This window comes from Otolemur garnettii, unplaced genomic scaffold, assembly GCF_000181295.1.
Source record: "Otolemur garnettii isolate 467f Iridium unplaced genomic scaffold, OtoGar3 scaffold00005, whole genome shotgun sequence".
Taxonomy (NCBI): Eukaryota; Metazoa; Chordata; class Mammalia; order Primates; family Galagidae; genus Otolemur; species Otolemur garnettii.
In genome coordinates this window covers 10,413,567-10,436,370 of record NW_003852400.1, presented here as the reverse complement: position 1 = coordinate 10,436,370, position 22,804 = coordinate 10,413,567, and the positions used below count along the sequence as shown (strand labels likewise).

Genomic DNA, 22,804 nt, shown 5'->3' with positions numbered 1-22,804 from the left:
CTCCTGCCTCCGCCTCCCAAGTAGCTGGGACCACAGGCGCCCGCCACAACGCCCGGCTATTTTTTGGTTGCAGCCATCATTGTTGTTTGGCGGATCCGGGCTGGGGATTCGAACCCGCCACCTTAGGTGTACGTGGCTGGCGCCTTAGCCGGTTGAGCTATAGGCGCTGAGCCACACACCTGAGTTTTTTAAGTGTTGTCTATGGGAACTGTGTGCTACTGTTGCAAAGTCTTAACCATCTGGTTATTTAAGAAACAAATTGTCTGCTTCTGTTCTAGAGCTTAGAGTAGTGCCTGAAACATAATAGTTGCTCAATACATGTTTGTTGGAGAGAGGGAGAAATGAAGTGGTTAGGAAATGAAGCACACAGATTGGGAGGTAGTAAAAAGCTTCCTTGATATAGTCAGTGAATGAAAGGTCGTCTCTGAAAACTGGGCCCCAGTATTTATACCAGGCTCTTCAAAACATCTCTATTAAAAGGGGGGTTTTATTACAGAACCTGAAGTGAATCTGAAACCAAGACCAGGGTGATTAAACTCCTGCAATTCAGATGCTACGTGTACCTCCCACTCCCACATCACTGTGGGTGGAGGGGAAAGGGGAAATGCTCCGCCACTTGTACTTGGTGAGGTGTGATGTGGCACAATGAAAGCTGATTAAAGAATCGACAAATTCTAACCCTTCAGTAAAAGTTTTCTGACTTGATAATATGACCCCAAACATGAGAGTCCCAATTGATATACTCATGTGCTCTGTCATTTATTACCTAAACATATTCATAATTTATGTTCACTGAATGCCTGTTATACATTGGGGAACATTATACAGTACAACCTCCACAGCTGACCACCTCCCTACATTGACCACCTCCTTCAGTTGACCTGATTTTCATAGACTGGACATCACCACAGGTGCATATCTGCATAGTAGCCGGATTCCTTGTGTTGGCCAACCCTGTATGTTAACCAGTATGTTGCAGTTCTTTGGGGGTCAACGTACAGAGGCTTTCCTGTATTTTAATTTCATAACCCTAGCTATCATAGGTAATGTTTGCTATAACAGTGGTACATAGAGAAAGCTATAGGAGATTGGGGAAGGAGTTTATATTCTAAGGGAGGTAGAATAGGGAAAATCAAAAACAACCCCATGGAGAAGTTGATGCTGAACTGAGTTATCAAAGAAAGGAGATGTCTAACAAGCTGGCATGGTAGGAGATACAATCCAGCCAGCAAGACAGCCAGTGACACGGGAGGCAGGAGTGCACATTACATCCTCTGAGAATGTCAGAAGTCTTTCATTGGTGGCTTGGGCTTACTGGGATCGGAGAGCAGGAGAGGAGGACGGAAAGATGGATGGAAGCCAGTCAGAAAGACCAGCTCTTATGGAGAACAACTGAAGACTTTTAATTAGGGCAGGCATTTGCCAGACAGAATGCTGTGGCAGCAGCAGGAGAATACACAGAAGTAAGCTGCAATTGGAGGCAGGGAGAGTATTTAAAGGTTATCGCAAAATACCTAAGGGAGGATTGCCAAGGAGCAAGGAGGAGGATAGGTACAGGGGAGCTAGAGCTGACAGGCTCTGGTTGTTCAGCATCCTCTGTTGTATTTGGTGGGGTCAAAAATCTTCAAGACACTAAAAAACCATGAGAGTACTTCTCTCGATTACCTTATACATGTCAGAATAATTTGAGCTTCTATCAAGCTGAAAAATCTCAAGTTTTGTGGGATATTAAGCTAGGAGTAAAAATAAAAACATGATTTATTTGAAGAGAAGGAATTATGTCTGTATTAAGATATTTGCTGAGCCATGCAATAACTAGAACTTAACATAAATCTATTGTGTCAATACAGTAAGAAGCACATTAGAATCTGCACAAATGTCTTATGTTGGAAGCATCCTGAAAACTAAGAATATCAGTGTGCCTCTTTTTCTTTTAGAATACAGCTGTGCCTATCCCCATATACATAACAAAGCATGTATGTGCTTGCTGGTATATATCCATGTATGCACATGTGTAACCAGAGATAGACGTGCTGCCTTAGAAATGCTGTTAGAGTTCATGCGTTCATACCTGTATGTGCTCTGACTCTGAGTAACAATGTGTAGCTCCATTTCTGAGTTGTGTCTAGTTGTTTTGTTTTTTCTTTCCCTCTGAAGAAGTACCTGGTGTTTAAACTAAGGGGGTTGCTGTTCTTGATTACAGCCGACTTCTATGTACTGTGCTTCAATGGATCTGATCTTTCTGTCTTAAAATCACCAGGCAACTCTTTGTTCTACAACCGGTTGACACAAACCCTTAAGAACCCAACTGTGCGTGCCTCCTTGACAGTATGCCCTTTCCCCAGGAGCCTTGTCACCCATCCTCCACGACACCTCATTAGTCGGCTCCAATACTTTCTGATCCTTCTTAGTGAATTCAGCAGTCCAGATTTATATGGAGATGCTAAATTCCTTACACAGTCGAGCAGTCTTAGACCAAAGGCAAGAGATTTCCCCTATCTAATTTGGTCTGAATTTCTCACCTAGAATTTATTCTCAGCTGTAGCAGTGCCCTGTATGGGCATAACGGTGCGTGTGTTGTGTCTGGTTCACCTATTAGATCTTATACGATTTCACTCCTTTTAGCCTGTCCTTGCTACATTCAATACAGCAGTCACATGGTGGTTTGATTTCAGGGGCACTGGGCATATCCCATTGTCAAAAATTTCTGGTCACCAAAATTATGGATTACATTAAGTACTATCATTAGAGAAAAAAATATATATGTATTATTTTTCTCTTAGTTTGACATTGTCTTGTAACCGTGGGAATGGTTTTGAAAAGTTTAGTATGCTATTTTTTTCATGAGGGTCATAGCAAGAAAGTTAAGTAGTGTGGTTGGGCATTAACTTCAGATTGGGGTAACAATTTCTCAAGAAAAGAAGAAAATACCGTATTGTGTTTTAGTCACTCATCCTAGCAAGTGAGTGGCTAGATAAGAATTCCTCCATTAAGATAAACTTAAAATATATTTTAAATCCTGACTACTAAGAGATGGGAAAAATAATTAGGATAATGACGAGGCAGGTAACATTTATCATGCAGTTGCTAAATGACAAGTAGCATTCTAAGTAAAATGCAATCGTCAGAACACTTCTGCGGCTCTGGTACTATTATTATCCTCACCGTGCAGGCAAAGGAATGAGGTTTGGGGAGGGTGGAAGACTTTCCTAAGGTCAAACGGCTACTTCTGGCAGAAGATGTGCCATCTACGAGAAGGCGGGCGGGGTGAAAATAGTCTGCTCACACTACATACATTCACATACTTATTTTTAAAATAACACTTATTCTAAGGGGGAAAAAAAATCACCAGCAGCAAGAGAATCTGTACTAGGCATGGGGAAAAAGCATGATTTGGAGTTCGTTAAATTTGGTCTTAATTGCATATTCATTTCTGTCTGACTTCCAACTTCGTTTCTATGTTCTCATTGTTTCTGATTTGTTTCACTCATATTTTATTTGCCCTTATAAAGTTTAAATGAAAAGGTTTCAGGGGGATATTTAGTTGTTTCCTTCATTCAGAATTTAGCAGGCTATCCATTTACTAAAATATCATTTAATATATAGAAATAGAGATATAACAAATGTACACTTTTAATTACAAATACTAAAATCGCTGATGGAAATGGCATTGCAGGGTAGCGTTGGAAGAAATCGTGTTGTATTCTTTAGGTAATTACGCTACAGTCTCTGGTTTCTATTTTCCAATTAGGTAATGTTCTCAAACTCCAAGTGAAAATATTTTAACTAGCTGATTCTAATGAATAGTCTCATGATGTGATAGCTTTTAAATAAATTAGAGGATGGTGGAGCAGTTGTGGCTTTCTACAAAATACGCCGAGAATTACATTCTAATTGTTTTGTATAAAATAAATATGTCTTTGTTCAGGGGAAAGAAAATTACTGATAAGACTAAAAGAGTATGCTGACATTTCAAAAGAAGCTGTTGCCTGCACAAGACAATGAAAGGGGATACTGTATGCACCTGGCGATTTTTTAATCCAGCTTAGGAAAAAACCGTAATCACATTATGTTCTTCCCTAATTCAGTTTTCATTCATAAACGTAATTGACCTTCACACCAATCCTATAGTTTCCTTAGGACCCTTATTATAGTTCATTTTTGTTTTGGATGAAAAGAATAACAGAAGCGTATGAGGTTAAATGCTTTGTTTTAAGTAGCATGTTGTGCTGTGATTGGGATCCTTGGCCACCAGAGTTACTAAGAATTATTTGGTTCTGATAATAAAAGAGACAGAAAAACAGAATGAAAGATAAAACAAACATTTTACCTTGCCTCTTTTTCTTCTGGGGTTTCTATTACAAAATCCCTACAGCATCCCCCATCTCATAATTATCTTTCTATTTAAAGTGACATAAAATCTTTCAATTAATAGACATGATATTAGATCCTAGTGTCTTCTCTTCCCCTTGTATTAGTGTTTTCTTTAATAAAAAAGTGGATTTCTTCTGAGCTCCCTGTGTGCTCCATAATTTGCAAATTTCATTAAAGCAGAACAGCTGTGTTCTGGGCATTGGCCAGGTGCTCAATCTCCAGGAAACTAAAGAGACAGGGAGCAAGGCCAGAATCTCAGTAATACCGGGGTTAGAGAATTGACAAGGACAAGGGCCTTTTAATATTTGTACCAAATTAACCGTAGGAATAAGGCTTATCTCCTCATCAAGGTCCTTGTGTGCCTTGGAGCCTTCTGCTCTCTCGTCCTCAGTGGGAGGTGAATTCTGGTGCCTCAGACATGATTAGAGAGATTAGATTTGGTCTTCCAGTCTCCCTGCAATTTATTAATCTTTCATTTATGCTGGGAGTTGATGAGATTCCATTAGCTAAATACACTGAAAAGATTCACTCATTTTAATATTTATGCACACTTTCTAGTCCTTAAAGTGGATTCTTTTTGTCTGTGCACTTAATTGGATCAGTGGGTTTCTTCTTATTAACGTTTTCTTTTTAGCGATTAGGATTGATGAATAAAATTAGTGACATCTGGCTCAGCTTATCTGTTGATGCAACTCTTTTAAGGACTAGCCTATTTACTACAGTATGCAATGAACACTTGTTATAAAGATGAAACACGTAAGTTTGGTTTAGAATCACATTTATGGTTAGTGTTGAATCTAAAATAAAACAAAACAAAAACTCTCTAATCTGTGGTTGTTCTAAAAGGAAGAGGGTGGAAGGGGTAAGACTCAATAGTACTAGAAACTAGTTTTGGAACTCTTGCCTGCTTGTTTAGGGAAAGGAAAGTTTGTCAGAGTTTCTGGAGCTAAAATAAAAATTTCCCCAACACAAGGAGTGCCAAATGTCACCTGAAATGTTGACATAACTTAATTTCATGAAGGATGGTGTAACTTTTAAATACATCAATTCTGAAGAAGTCGAAAACTGATATATTGGAAAAAGTTTTACTATGGCTTTTTATTGGCACTATTCATTGGGAATATTGTTTTGTTTCAATCTTTAGCTGCTGGTTTAACTGTATAATTACCTTATGTTTATAGTTATACTCAAATGGGGTTTCTCAACCTGGGCACTATTAACATTTGACAATTCTGTGGGGTCTTTGCCGGTGTACTGCAGGATGTTTAGAACATTCCGGGCCTCTACCCACTAGATGCCAGTAGCATGCAAATTAACAGATTTACACTTTAATTACAAATACTAAAATTTCTCATGAAAAAGTACACTGTGAAGAAATTGTGTTATATTCTTTAGGTAATTACTCTACAGTGCCTGGTTTATAGTTTCATATTAGATAATGTGCCCAAATTCAAAGTGAAAATATTTTAATTGGCTGATTCTAATGAATAGAATGGTCACTAGTCATGACTATGAAAAATGTGTCTAGATATTGCCAGATAGCTCCCGAGGAGGAATAGAGTTCTCAGAAACCGTTTTGCTACAAGACATAGGCAATGTTTCTGATTTAAAATTGTAAATAATCATGTTACACAAAGTGAAAGCTTAGAAATAAATAGCCCATAAACAGGAATTTTAGAATCTAACACACTTGTTTGAGTTCCATCTCTATAGCTCTTGCTATATAATTTTTATATAACCCTTTTAAAGTTTTATTTTTGTCATCTAAATAGGAAGATGGTATAATTTCAAGCAAAATGTCATTCTGTAAGTTAGATGAAATAACGTATAGGATATGGATAATACTTGTTGGCATACAGTAAGTACTTAATAAATATTACTGGGTACATGTGAATCTTTCTAAACGTAGACTATAAATGTCTTAACACAACAACTATGAAAATGACATGAAGGCTATGCTAACCAATTAGATGAAATATTTCAAACTGTATATAGAAACAACACACTGTACCCCATGAGAGTGTTAACGTACACAGCTATGATTCATTAAAAAATAAATAAAATTAAATTAAAAATAAATAAATATTACTAAGTTAATATTTTTAGTGGCATCAGTTTAAAAAATGCTAATTTTTATCTCAGTACAAGGCTGTAATAATAGAAGAATGATATTAATTAAATGTAAATAATACAGGCAGCATTATGGCCTGTTTATTAAACTGTACAATATTTAGCATTGTTAAGCAAAAATAATTTTTAGTATTTAGTTCATTGATTCGCAGCCTTCCTAATACTGCAGTGTACTTTCATTGTTAAAAAGGGGTCATGACCCACAGGTTGAGAACCACTGATCTAGCCTTAATAGCTACATCTCTTATCAAACACGAATCAAAATCATTTTATATTTTAGGCAGATCCAAATAAGTATGTTGTCTCTTTCTTCTAGCATATATCTGCTTCATTAGAAAGTGGCAGTTAAAGGTACAGAGTTTCAGTTATACAAATGAATAATTTCTGGTGAATTAATTTATACCATGATGAGGATAGTTAACAGGATTGTGTCATGTCATGTAAGTTTGGAGAAGATAGGTCTTAAATCTTTTCAACTTTTACCCCAAACATAGCTATTTAGAGGTAATAGATAAGTTAATTAGCTTAAATTTCATGATGATTTCACAGAGTACATGTATATTAAAACATTAAGTTGTACACTTTATATATATATATATATACAAGTTTTATATGTTAGTGACACCTCAATAAAGCTGTTACAAAAAATAAAGCTGCAGGTCACATTATAGATAACAGGAAGGTTTTAAAAATAGTTATATAGTGACTTCAATGGGTAGAGAGGCCTTGAACTCTAAAAAATTAACCAAATGCATTCAAACTTAGTACAGACTTAAAAGGGAGGAATAGTGCAATATTTTATTGGTTCATACTTGCAGAAGAAAATTGGAGACAGACCTTGTCAAATATTCTGTATTCCGTGTCATAAAAAGATACAGATGTAAGAGTCATGTCTTTTAGATGAATTAGCAGCCAATGTAAGGTGCTTCTTTTGTTCTTTTGTTCTGTTACAAATTAGATTTTTTTTCTTCCCTAGAGAAGCCAGACTAAACAATGGAATACTCTAAAAGAGAGAATTACTGAACACCAAGGCCATGTTTTTGAAAACTAGGTATTCTGGCATTCTGAATCAATTATCAGTGAAATCCTGTTATGCGATTCAGAATAGATGCCTCAAAGTCAAGGGTTGTTTTCCAAGCATTCGCTGCTTTTCATAAGCTTGGCCTTGCACATCTATAAAATACTTAATTTTTTTTAAAATCTAATACTCTGACAGAGACAAAGATCTTCATTTCATAAAAGTTGAAAGAAAATGAGAACTAATTTTACTCTTTAAGGAGTGATGAGACACTTGGCAAAGTTTGTCAGTAACTGGTTCAAGGCCAGTAGCCGTTCACCAGTATTCCACAGTGAAAATGTTTTGACCACTCACATAATTCTAATCTCATTTCAAGCGAAAAGGTGGGAGTTTGTGTGAATGTAAAACATTACTACTGTATTTAGAGAAGATGGGGAGGACAACGAGGGAAGTCTTGACTATAGTATACTATATATAATGTTATGTTATATTTAATATATAATTGAGAATATAAACTACAATGTAATTTTAAATAATCCTGAGCAGTTATGGAAAACCAGTCAGAACTATTATTAATATTAAATATACCTATTCAAATAAAGGGAGAAGTTTTATGTGGTCAATAACTATTTTAAGGTGTGTGTGTGTGTGTGTGTGTTTAAAGACAATTTACCATGGAATTCTTATATTAAACCTTTTTGGCTACTAATTTGTATTCTTATTTCTGTAATTAAATGGGTTCTTTGGACTTTGATTTCTTGCTATGAACATTCAAATAAAGCTTGTGATTTATGGAATAATAATTGTATTTTGAAGTTTTTGTAATAAAGACAAATGAAAACTTACTTTTTTCTGTGGAACTTTGTTGAAATCTATTGAGCTATAATAAGTCAGAGTTCTGCAGTTATTTTTTGAGTACAGATTTTTTATGTGAATGAACCATTCAATTTCATAATCCAGAGTGATATTTATTGAACATAAGTAATTTTCCAAGGAATTTAGCCTTGTTTGATTTTTTTCCATCATGAAAAAAAGAAAAGCATGTGTTATACCTACAAATTCTTAAGAGCTGTAGTAACAGGAAAATAGAAGAAATTAAAAATATTTTCTGAGAATAAAGAAAGACATCAGCTTAGCCACATAGACTCTTTATGATATGAAACAAAAATCTAGTAACAACTTTTTAACTTTTCTAATATTTTTCTGGCTTTTTACCCAGTTGTAACCAGAATAATTACGTTTATAAAATCTTCCAAAATAATCTCTCCTTACACAATGAGAGAGAAAAAGAAAGGGAGAAAAGGAAAGGGAGATTGTATATTTATCAATATAATGACAGGGACAGGGATAGAATTCCAATCCAAGAAATAGCATAAACTTAATTTAGAGTGACCAGTATTATGCATTAGTCTTACTGTTGATTCATCTGCAGATTACTCAGTTATTTCAGCATTATTTATCCGAAGACTATTAGTAGCACAGAAACGGAGAAAGCAAAGGCAACTTAGTAATTATGGATAAGCTATTGTATTTTAAGGTTAAGAAAAGTCTATTCAGGATACCACAATAATATATGATTATTAGTCAAATATAATTCATGTTATGGATCAGAAAAATATAGCCAAATAACCAAGGGCATAAAATATTATTCAGACCTGCTTATTTGTTTGCTTTGAGCCTTACATATTTTCTTTTATAACTTCAGCTGCCTTTAATGTAATTTGAGGAAAACAAAAGACATTCTTAGTGCAGCAATTTATCCTACTTTGTAGTTGGTAGTGTTTTCTACTTAACAGTTTTAAGGAATTTTGATGGTGTAAATGAATGAATGATTCTTGCTCTATAATTCTCTGCTTAAGGAGTGGAAACCCATACTCTCACCACAGTATAAATCTCTTGTATACTTGTTGGATGAAGAACTATGTGTTTGTTTATAGATACAAACTGTTCTCTAAAAAGGTGGTAGTATAATAATTTTGCATTCCTACAGCAGATCTTTTGAATTTGTATTTCTGGGTCTGTATTTCTGGGTTCATATAGAGACTGTAACTAGTGGAATAATGATTGCGTTCAAAAGTCCTTATAAATATTCACCGACATATGGAAATGGTTGTAATACATACACTGAGTATTATCAGTTCTGTGAACATTGCTGATGTGATTGATATATAAAAACATTTCTTTCATTCTGAGTTAAATTTAAAATCAGTTCAAGGGCCTAGTCTGGGAATTCTTTATGTACTTTGCTCACTCATAGATGAAATATTTTGAAATCTGCCCTATTAATGACTTATCTAAAAAAGAGAATTTTCAAGTGCATAAAGTAGAAATTTCGAAACATATGCCATGATGATAGGCATACATAGCAAAGAGCTCGACCTTTCACCTCAGTACATGAAAGAAGTTAATTCCCAATCTGTGTATCCGTGTCTAATACTTAGTAGCTGCTGTAGGGCTGTCAAATAAAACCATAAAAAATTAGCAGACTTGAAAACAAATAAATCTTTATTAAAATAATGAGACGTTAGCTGTTGCTTAATGTGATTTAAAGAGTCAAGGAAATTAAAAAGATAGAATAGATTGGGGGGTAATGAAGTCTGCCTGAATCATAAATAAACATCATTATTTGTTCGGTAGAATGTTACTACAAAAGTCATAAATGTTTAAAGAGAAATACAATATCCCTTTTTTTTTCTGTGATGTTTTGTATGTTAATATAAATATTCATGAATAGTGGGTATCAGTTCAGGTTATCTGTGTGAATATAAATTTTCATATAACTAGCCCCTTAGTGTTCACTGTCTCATGCTTTTGAATATGAATTCTCTAGTCTCTTGGATACACTATGGATCTGTCCCAGCTCATGAATATTCACACACACACAACTGATCTTTCTGAAAGTAATCACATCCATAAAGATGGAAATCTTGCTAGCTTTCAATAATGAGAACTACATCGGATGCTGGTTCCAGAACAGTTTCACTATCACCTTGATTTTTTTGTTTTCCTTTTTGGCAAATGATTCGAACTTTAAAATATAAACACCGATGCTGTGCATCCTTCATTACAGAGCCCTTTCTTCTTTCACCTTTACAAAATCTTATGCATGATTTAACTATGCTTGTGTGTGTTTGCTGTATTTGTTGACATCATATAAAAGAATAGAAGAAAATTAAACAGTGTCTCCAGTCTTGACCCTAACCACATTTCTGCTGTCTAGGCTTCAGCAGAGATTCTCAAATGCAAGGCCGTAGCTGCTAATTTTCATGATGCATATTTTACATATAAAGGCCAAAAAAAGACCTAAGATTATCTATGTCATTCATCATCTTGTATAAAGGAAAAATTATATTTTAAGCCAGTTAAATTTTTAATCTGCTGAACTTAAGAACTTATGATAATGAAGGCCCATAATTTTAAATTATATATATAACATTATATAATGTTATATATAATGTATATATGTGTTATATATACATATTATACATTATATATGTTATATATATTATACATTATAATATACAATATGTTATACATATTATACATTATATATGTTATATATACATATTATACATATATATACATGTATAATAATATACATTATATATTATGTATCTATTTGAACCCATTTTATGTCCCACATGATAATTTCTTTTCTTCATTATAATGCATAGCATGTGCTTGTGATAACTGCCCAAGATGAATTGGGAGTTATATTTAGGTATCAAAATCAATCACCTGGCCCTAAGTAGCATCATGCTCCTATTGTTAATTGAACTAATCAGAAAAAAAAAAAAAAAAACATTGTTTATAAAGGTAGTGAAAAAGTATCAAGTAATTGCTATTTCTAACACTGAGATTGTCAAACCTTTACATGAATGTTACTCTTATCAAAATATGTACATTTTTTAATAAACACCATTAATAAGCTACTCTCTAGGACAAACATCTTTTTCTTTTTTTCTTGGGTATAGGCTTGTGTATGTTAGTATACCACATAGAACTGTCAATTGTTGAAGGTTATGGTCTTTAGACTGTACCCTAAAATATCTTATTAGTTTCCTCAGACACTTCTCCTGTTTTTTGTGTCACAATGCCTCTCAGCCAGAGTGATTTTTTTCCCCAGTGTCCATGTGACAAATTTTAGACACATTTTTGCCTGTCCTAATGGGGGAGGGGCAAAATCTAGTGAGTCAAGGGGGGGGCAGTGATAAACACCCTACAGTGCACAGGACAGCCCCTGCACCCCCAAAATAAACAATTGTCCATGCAAAATGTCAACAATGCCACTGTCAAATAAAAGTTTGTTTGAAGAAATAATTCCAAGTCCAAAATGTTTTGATAACAACTGGATTAGAGTTCTTTTACACATGGAACTGTGAAAAGGTGTAATATTGGTTTACAAATAGACATTCAGATTTTAAATATACGTTTGGATTAATTGATTTTTTTTTCTTTTTCTGCATATGTTAGCAACAATTGTGTTAAATGAACTAAACTGGACAAGTGCCTTAGATGAAGTTTTCAAAAAGAATCGAGAGGAAGACCCTTCATTGCTGTGGCAGGTGTTTGGCAGTGCCACCGGCCTGGCCCGATACTATCCAGGTGAGTGCTTAGTACTTCAGTAATTTCCTAATGAAATGTCAGTTTCAGCCTCAGTGTTTCTTAGAACACTCTACCACCTTCCCCAATATTATAACAAGTATGTACTATCACACTATTATTATAAGGAAAGAATATTTATTTTACATGGCTCCATATTGACCAATATCAGTCTAAACTGAAACACTAGAAGAGCAAGTAGAACATTTGATGTCTGGAATCAGTCTCAGCTGAAGGGAGCCCAGGTACATACCTGGAACAGGAGGCTCCTGTGATTCCTAAGACAAATCTGAGATAAGGGTGCAACTGCTCAGCGTAGATTGTGAGGTGAGTCAGATTAGAGAACTGAGCAGAATTTCCAGAAAGCAATTAAAGTATTTCTCTCAGATTTTAAATCTATGCTTCAGATTTGTAACAAATGTGTTAATGCTTCTTGTTCATCGGTGAATGTAGATTTGTTAAAATGAGTGTGACAAGAAACAAAATGAAATCACAAGGAAAATAGAGCTTTCGCATGGGTCCGGTTGGATTGCCTCTGAGTGCCTCTCCGTGATCATCCATATTCAATGAAGATGAATCTATTTTATAAGTCAAAATTGAAACATTCCTTTGTAATGTCTTTATTCTTCTAAAAGAGGAGAAATAAATAGTAACTTCTGTAGTAAAAATGAAAAATTAATTCCTAGTCCATCTTGGGAACCCATGGAAAACACTTTAAATGAAGTGTCTGTCAGTATTTTTAACTTCTCCGCCTTTTTGAATGAGCTGACAGACACAATATGCTTTTTCTTTTTCAAAGACTTGACCTGTTTTATGGGACACACGCTGGGTGATTTGTCTTTTTGTGGCCACACAAGGAACTTAAACAGGAGAATGCTTCTTGAAACTTGGGTTTGCTAAACCTGCTTAACAAGTTGAATTATTCACAATGAAAAATTGCAGCAGTGGAGGGGGATTAGAAAGAAAATAGAATATAAGTAGTTGGGGATTTTAATTGCAATGAATAACAGTATCTGGACATCATCAGACTGAATACCTACTCAAATGAGGTGAAGACCACATAACTTCTGCACGGTTGCAAATGACACTTAATAAAACCAGTCTTACGATTATTATTTGTAGAAATATAATGCACTAAAAAGCCCAAGAGTTTGTATTAAATGTTGAAAAAGTCATAAATTATAATAAAATCTAAGTATTAATATCTGATGTGGGAAGGATATTATCATATAGTTTGTTATCAAAATAGAATTTTCCCCTTATACAAATATTTTTCACTTTAATATAACCATTCTAATAATAGGCTTTGGTTACTTTATTAACACATTAAATATGGTATATTATAAGATGGACAGTTTTAGTATACAAGACAATATAAAGAAAAAAAACTATACTATTCATGTATGTAATAAACCTATAAAATTTACGATTATATCATGTCTTGCAAAACATTGTAAATGAAAAATAAATATAGAAATTAGACACTTGATATCCTATCCAATCATAATACAATACAATAATGGATTTGTAAGTAACTTACAGCATTATGTAACTTTTAAGTTCTTTAAAATATATTACCTCATTACAAAATTCCATAAGTGAGCGGAAGGAAAGGAAAAAAAGGAAAAGAGAAAAATAGTCTTTTAAAATACAGAGGGTGCTACAAAAATGAATACACATTTTAAGAAAGGAAAAAACTGTATTAAATTGTAATAGTCAGTATATCCTGCTATCGGAGATGAACACAAGTCACGTTTGAGTACTTCTTATAATGGCAGAAGTCAAATGTATTTGAGCATCACAATTTTAATAATATATTTTTCTTTCTGAATATGAGTATACATTTTCTTGGCAGAAGGTTCTGTATATTACCTCCTTATAAAATTCCATCAATAAGCTTGAGAGAAAGGAGGGAAAGGAGATTTAAAAAATAGAACAATAATGAGAAACCAAAAGGCCAATACCAGGGGGAAGTTGATGATGCAGAGAGAGGGAGCTGGCGGATGGTTGCATAAAAGAAAATGGAAGAGGAGAGCAGTGGACGAGTGCATTACAGACAGACAGAGAACACCCAGTACACAGGTGGAAGGAGAGAAAGGATGTGTTACAAACACTTTGTAAAGTTATTCATCATCTTCTGGAATTCTTTAGTTTTAAATGCTTGCTAAGTGATGATGGCTTTTAATTTTTAACCCTAATCACTCATTTTCCAATATGTTGATACTGGAAAGATCTTCAGATGATTAATTTAGCTGAATTACTCCTTCAAGATTAGCTGTGGAAGTGACTCTGTGCACACCTTCCATATCTAGTTTTTAAGTAAGGGCTTGATAGACAAGTTGACTCACCAAATAAATATCAGGTTCAATTCATTTATCTGTTATAGGATGTTCTTTCAAACAGCTCACTTGACTGCTATGATACAATTTTTTATACTTGCTGCAGTTTTAATTCTAGTGAGTCTTTTACGGAGTTGCTCTTTAAAAGCAGTGGTAATGCTACGGGTATAGAACCAAGTCTTTCTAGCAAAGGCATGAAGACAATGTTGTAATTTGAAAGGCGGTCCGGTGTTTCTGTTTATGCTGAGACATTTTTTCAACGTGTTTATCGCTCTTACCAAGTTTAAACCCTTTATTTAATGAAGTAGTTTTTTATTGTTTTTCTTTTTTTTTGGTAGACCATACTTCACCCTGATTTTACCATTTTGATGCAAGCCAAAATAATGTAGAGTAGATCATACTGTCAAAGCAAAGGTCAGAAATAGTTTTCATATAATATTAGTTATTCTAACAATAATTAGAAACAGAATATATATTCCTATTACATATTTGGATTTTCATGTATAAGACCTGGTCCTCATGCTGGGATTTCCCTACAAGCTGTGAGATCCTTGATAGGTCTCCAAAAATTTCTAAGCCCTAACCATCAAATCTGAGAAATAGGAGCACTAATAACTCCTTAGTTTATCCCTTATGGGCTAGCTTGATTGATGAGATAATATGATGAAAAGTACTTTGAACCTAGGAAACAGTAGGCATTTTTGTAAAGGTGCATGTCAGCTAGAATTATTTCGCCTAAATCCAGCTTTCTTTTCATCTGAGACATTAAAGACGTGATGGAGGTTATAGTCAGTTGACACGGAAACTGAAACAGAAATGTGGAAGATGGAAACCAGACTAGGCCATAATCTTAGGCAGTTCCACCCCACGGTGGAGTGGTTTAGAAGTCGTGGGTTTTAGCCGATGGCTTGCTGGATATAATAAAGGACGCTCAGTGAAACTGATATTTCAGATAAACGCTGAAGAACCTTTTAGAATAAGTATGCCTTGTGATATTTCGGAGATACTTTTACCAAAAAGGTATTTGTTTTTTGTTGCGATTTAGGCTCAATTGATTGTCCTGTATTTCTTTTTGCTAAATCTGCCCACCTTCTCAGTTTCTATATTTGTGATATGGAAAAAGCAACGTCTCCATAATTTCATAGGATTGATGTAAGGATCAGACAAAATCTATTTTATACATTAGTCCCTACTGAATTTTATGATTATTTTTAATTCTATAAACAGTCTTCTAAATTTTATTTTTCTAAATAAACCATTTTATTAAAAAGTTTCACTGAAATTGAACCCTCTGGTTCACAGTAGAATCTAAAAAATATTCCTTGTCCTTGTTAAGATGCTACTTAGAGCAGCACCAGGTACTGTGGGGTAGGGAGGAAGCAATTATATTCTTTAAATTTTTTTTAAACTGGTAACATTGTATAGATTTATCATGTATACAACATGGTGTTTTGATATTTATATACATTATGGAATGGTTAAATATAACTAACAAATACAGCACCTCATTACTTATCATTACTGTGGTGAGAGCACTTAACATTTATTTCCTTTGCCTTTTTTAATACGATATATCATCATTAACTATAATCATCATGTTGTACAATAGATATCTTGAATTTGTTCCTCTTAATTGTAATGACATATTTTTTTGACCCACATTTCTCATTCTTCCTTCCCCTATAACCACTCCAGCCTCTAGTCACCACCATTCTACTCTCTACTTCTATGAGATCAACTTTTTTAAGTTCTTTTAAGCAATTATATTCTTGAACCAGATCAGCAGAATATAAATCTACTCTCTATGGTGGTGACTGGTAGAAAATCCTCATTGACCTCAGCTGTGAAATAAAAAACATAACAATATTTGCATTTTAGAATTGTTAAGAGAATAGCACGAAGTTTTTCATTGTATTGCCCAGATGTAGGGGAAATTAAAGCACGTTCCTGACTTTCAGTTGTCAGATTATATAAAATACCAGAAACGTTGGCTTCCCATAGGCCTCTAGTGTGGGCACAATGTAAGGTACCTCTCCAGGCTGAACTGAAAAGTAGTTTCTTTGATAATTAAAGGAGATTTGAAGTTAACTATCTGGCTTTTGGCTGAAGACCAGCTTGCTTTCTAATTTCATTGATGTGTGTAGAAATAAACTCTGAGCACCATTGCCTCCTGTCCTTTCTCTTCTCCCCTTCCTCTTTCTTTTCTTTTTTTTTTTTTTTTCCTCCTTCTCCTCCTCCGCCAGCCTCTCCCTTCTTCCTCCTTCTCTCCAGTGTGGCAGGTAGGGGTGTTATAATGAAAGGAACATTCCACTGTGAGTTCTTGGTGCTTATAAAAACTGCCATCATCATCTCTTTGGACTTTGGCTCAATCACGTTATAGTAACATCTCTGCACCTATTTTTCACCGTAACTTGGGATGATTGAATGAGATGATTCCCAGAGCAGGCACTAACTTTATCTGCTTACAGCCCGCTGAGTAGACAGTCTTTGTTTTGCGGGATAACTAGGGTGATTTGCTGGAGTCATACAGCTATCTTTTGGCATAGATAATGCTGAAACACAAGCTTCAGACAAATTCATGGAATATGTGCTTGTTACAAAGTCAGTTTAATTTATGAGTTCTTTCCTTTAGAAGCTCTCAACTTATTTTTCTAAGTTAACCTTAAAGTTATTAAACTGCTTTCAGTAGCTATCGACTTTGTGAATTCTTACATACCACCCAAACTATAGGTACAGACTACTCTTTTCACCTATTAATGTCTCCTGAAATTATACCAATTACTGCAGTAATTGGAATTGTAATTAGGAATCAGTGGCTTATCGAAATGCCAATGTAGGCAGCACTTAAGCTTTTTAGATAATTAGTCGCATTTATAAAACAAGATAGAAAACACGAAAATCTACTTCATCTCCCTATGACATTTACTTAATGTCTTATTAATAAATGGTTCTTTCCCTGCCCTATCTCATTTGTTCGTTTCAAAACCAGGGGCTTACAATAAAGGGACCTAATGTATATTGAGTTAGTGCTAAATAGACCTCTGGGAAACATTTTCTTGTTGCTGTTTCTGCCGGGATTTTGCTGAAATAAAATGAAAAGAACCATGTTACAAAGTCTGTGCTGTGACTTTATCTCCCTGTATAAGTAGCCCATTGTTCTTAAATTGAATAACACTTTTTGAAATTAACTTAAGGCCAGGTGTGGTAGCTCAGGCCTGTAGTACTAGCACTCTGGGTTGAGGGGGTTGGGTTGCTTGAGCTCAGGAGTTCAAGATTAGCCTGAGCAAGAGCAATCCCGTCTCTCCTAAAAATAGAAAACTAGCAGAGCACTGTGGCAGGCACTTGTAGTCCCCACTACTGGGGAGGCTGAAGCAAGAGGAGTTCTTAAGCCCAGGAGTCTGAAGTTACTGTAAGCTATGATACCGTGGCACTCTACTCAGGGTGACAGAATGAGACTCTGTCTAAAAAAAAAAGAAAAAGAACTTAAAAATATTTTAAACATCAAATAGCAGGTGACAAGACAAGGTAATCCAAAGAATCCTTTTTAGTCATAAAGGAAACATTTGAAAAAAATTTCTAGCCAATTAGAAGAAAAAGGGTTGTGAGTGGAGCCTCAAGAGTTATGACATATTTGGAAGTACTACTTTTATTATTCCATTATCTTAAAGAATACCTGACTTTTTTACTTTGATATTTATACATACATAGTTTAACTATAAGTGTACTTAATATGGTGTTGATTATTATATAAAAAAACTTTAAATTGAAGCAATTATTACCTTTTCATTAATAATTATAAAAGTCGCATGTAAAAGTCAGGACACATGCTATCTATTAACTACAGAAAATCCCAAATAATTATGATTTAAATATTACAGAAGTTGATTTTTACTCATGTCAATCAGGATTACATGCCCTGGAGTGGGTTGGTGGGGCGGCAACACATGAGAGGGGTACACAATCTGATTTCCTTTCTCACTCATCCTCAGAGTGTGGCTTCTGTCTCAGGGTTGACCATTATTACCTCTGCTCTTTTTTTTTTTTTTTTAGATAAGGTCTCATTCTGTTGCCATGGCTAAAGTGCAGGGCTCATCATAACTCATTGCAACATCAAACTCCTGGGCCCAAGCATTCCTTATGCCTCAGCCTTGTAGCCTTCCAAGTAGCTAGGACTATAGGCATGCACTAGCATGCCTGACTAATATATCTATTTTTTTGTAGACTTTGGGTTTTGCTCTTGCTCAGGCTGGGCTTGAACTCCTGGTCTCAAGCAATCCTCCCTCATCTCCCCTCTTTTATGCTCTCAAGCCATCTTCTCCCCTCCCCTCTTTTATAAAAGTTCAATGTGACAGGCTCATATTAGCTATCAACTACAGAAAATCCAAAACAATTGTGATTTAAATATTATAGAAGTTTATTTTTACTCAAGTAAAGCATTGAAAGTTGTTGGCTCAGCGCCTGTAGCTCAGTGAGTAGGGGCCTGGCCACATACACTGAAGGTGGTGGGTTCAAGCCCGGCCCAGGTCTGGTAAACAACAATGACAACTGCAATCAAAAAATAGCCAGGTGTTGTGGCGGGCACCTGTAGTCCCAGCTATTAGGAAGGCTGAGGCAAGAGAATCACTTAAGCCCAAGAGTTTGAGGTTGCTATGAGCTATGATGTCACAGCACTGTACTGAGGGGGACATAGTGAGACTCTGTCTCAAAAAAAGGCTTTGAAAGTTGCATAAAGCATTTCTTCTTATTTGATATTGGCCAGAACTTGATTGTCTCAGGGTCATAGATACCTTCAAGACCACCATGTTCACAGCTGTGAAGCGGCCCTGTGCTAAGTAAGAAGAGGAGAAAAGATACTGGGAATCAGAGCGTCTCTGCCATTGTTATATGTGCACATCTGTGTTTTAAGATAAGTTGTTTCTGCCTTTCAGGAAATTTACATTTGGTTAGGGATTCAAACATCACTCATCTAAATTAAATTCATCTTAAATTTAGATTGTGTTACAAATCATAAAATACTTATATACCAAATAACATAGACTGTACTTGCTGTAGGAGTTTTGCAAAGGAAAAGGTAATTATGGACCACATTCATAAGAGCAGGTTGATCATTTATCAAGTCAGTGAAGAAGAGAGGAGAAAACCTTTTTTGGAGGGAAGAAAAGCACTAAGTATAAATACAGGGAAATAAACAAGTTTTATTAAAGGCTAATGAGCCTAGCTAAAAGTTTTTTATTTTATTAATAGGACATTACGTGGCCTTGAATATCAAGATCGTTTTGGATTTACTGCATAGACAAAATATTGCAAACATTTTTGGCAGTGGATTACTGTGATTAAAGCAGTGCTTATTCTGATTAGAAGGAATAAGACTTAGGGAACTTTGAAAAGAAGGTATGCTATTATAACAGTCAGATGTGGATTTTCCAGATCTGAACTAGGGATCAACTAGGAATTAAAAAAGAAAATTTTTAGATTGAAATGATAAGGGTGTCAGCATCTTTACAAAAAAAAATTAAGGAGTTGACTGCTGACATAGAGTGTAATTTTCTATCATTTTTAGTTTGAGTGGATATGAGGATATTAAGGTTGTTTACTGAAATTAAATACCAAAAGTATTTTTATTCTGGGAGTAAAGGAATTAATTTAGAAGAGCAAAGTTTGAGGTGTTGACAGTAGGGTTCAAATAGCTCTGTTTCCACTCCAGCCCTGGGTTGGTATTCTAATTATATGCTATCCATCAGTTGTGTTTGTATGAGGCATACATCTCATACTACAAAAAATAATGGCATGCTATAATATTTTGAAGTTCTCACAGAACCCCAATTATAGAAGTGATTCTATAGCCTCATTTTTGTTGCTTTTGCATAACCCCATCTCTTACCTGGTTGGGTCTATATTAACTTTTGCAGGTAAAGGCTGTAATAATTATGTGCTTTAATATCAACTATGGATGTAGTAATATTTATTAGTAAATTGACTGAATATTTGCTCACAGTTTAGAGCAGTTAAATAGGATGCTTATATGGAAATGGGAGTTGCTTGTAATTTGACTTTGGATAACACTATATTGTATTTAAAAATATGTAAATAAGTACTGCTAAAGAACTTTAGATGTTTTCAACTTCTAAGATATATCTCCTCTTCTTTTTCATGTATTCCTAAATTTCTGTACCTTAAGCTATTCATTTTAGGTGCATAGAACATCTTTGCTAGGCAATTATGTTTAGTCTATTTGATTAGGAAAAACTAAAGATGAGTTTTGACTATATTCATACCTTTTAGGCACTTTCTCAGGCACAGTAAATATAAACCCTGTAAGAAATGAATTGTTATTATTACCATCACCTAAGAAGACTGAACTTAACAAAAACAGGAAACATGTTTCTATAGAACCATTATTTGGTTTTTGTTTTTAGAAACCTGTCATTATCATCTAATTGGATTTATTTGCTTACACAGATAGGAAGCCTGTTTTACAGAGTCCACATTTTTCTCTATGTAACACATATCTAATATTATTTCTAGTAAATTCTCCTGTGCCTTCATAGAGTTATACTCATGCTTATTTCTGAGTCACCTAATGACAACATATAGGCCATCCTAGTGATTAAATCTTTTTGTATAATTTACTTTCTTGAATATTACACTTAACCACACAATTTGTCCTTGTTATCTGCTACTCCTGCTGACAGACAAGGATCATTTTCTGTTAAGTGAAAATGTTGTACATGCATTATCTGGCATTTGCAAAACTACCAGCAAACTATTTTGTAATAAGGGCTTTTATTTTGAAAATTGTGGTTACTTATACTTGGCTATAACTTCGTGTACCTCTACAGGAGTTTCTGCCACTTCTTTATCTATAAGAACTTGGAGAAAACGTCTGGAAATTGTATGCTAGTGGTGTTAAAAGTGATTGTCCAGCCAGTACAATAACATCCCAATTTTTAGAAGTGAATATTGAGTTGCCTTGTTTAGAAGCAAAATTAAAATTCAAACATTATTTTATTTTGTCAGTATAGTTAAGTGTGGGCAAAAGAGGAAAGACTGATCGGAACAAGGCAAACTCCTGTTTCTGAAAATCCTAAGAATAGACTCTTCATTTTATCATTTTCCCAACTGGACTGACTACCTTTTAGACTTACCTTTTCTTCCTGTCACTATTATTGGTGGTTCCTCACTATAAAGTTTCAGTCATTCAGCCTTTGAAAACTTTATCTCAGAGCAGCCATTATTCTGGCACCAATTAATTTCCAGAGACTTATGTCTACCCACAAGTATAGTATCAATACATAAAAAATGAGGCAGACATCAAAATGACCTGGATTCCAGCACTGTAAATATTATAATGTAGCAAGAAGGAGCTCCTTGAGAACAAAAGAAAGCTTTCTTAAGAGTATATAGGAATGAAAAAAGAATACCGAAAAAAATTTAAAACACACCATGAAAATGTTGCCTATCGCATATTTTCGGAGCTTTCAGAACTGACCCAGGCTTGTATGACTGAGCAAAGTTCTGACCCATTAAGATACTGATTCAATCACTTAAACACTAGCCAATATAATAGAGACATTTAAAAAAATACCTTCATTTAAAAGTCCTACCTCATAGGTAAGACACTTAGTTAGGGCAACTTTTGTGTATGAAGTTGTCCAGCAAAACTGAGATTTCATCTATCATCTTGCTTTTGTCCTTATCAAATCTGCCTCAAACTACCATATCCATACTTGAGGCCAAAAGAAGTAGGGGCAATTAGAGGAAGGTGCCAGCATGACGGGAGAGTGATACGTATGTCACTTCTGCTCACATCCCATCTATTAGAATTTTATCACATGGCCCCATCATGGCAAAAGAGAGTGAGAAGTCTAGTTCTTGGCAGGGCAGTCAACTAATACTGTTAAGAAGGGGAATGTGTGTGTTGAAGCCTTGTTACGGTTGTTCCTCTGGCCATTCAAGCATCTGTGTGTAGCATTTTCCGGACAGGTAGAGCCCATTTACTTCCTCCCCGTAGCTATCCCAGAACCCCACCAAGTTCCTGCATACAGCCCAAAATGCAAGGTCTCTGGGTGAGATGTGCCATTCTCTCCATCAGGGAAAACTAATTTGACTACTTACATGTAGATGATACAGCCGAATACCAGTTATTTTCTTCATCATATTCCCATCACTGCTCAAATATGTAATATCCAGTGACCATGTCTACTGGGTCAGTACAATAAAGACTCCCATTTGGAAAAAGAGAGAAATACAGAATAAGCACCAGCCCATGATATTCATCATATTTCATCAGACAAGAAATACAGACCTCCTACCCTCTCATGAAGTTGAGTTTCTTGGTTCG

The 22,804-nt window shown here is 34.9% G+C and overlaps 1 protein-coding gene across 2 annotated transcripts in view; it reads left to right on the top strand.

Annotated features, from left to right (window-relative positions):
• CACNA2D1 (calcium voltage-gated channel auxiliary subunit alpha2delta 1) overlaps positions 1–22,804 on the top strand; it is a 502,006-nt gene that overhangs the window by 348,151 nt on the left and 131,051 nt on the right. For both annotated transcript variants that reach the window (XM_003782628.2, XM_012811373.2), the window contains exon 7: positions 11,996–12,127. In XM_003782628.2, coding sequence (XP_003782676.1) covers positions 11,996–12,127 — 132 coding nt within the window. The remainder of the gene's footprint in view (positions 1–11,995; positions 12,128–22,804) is intronic.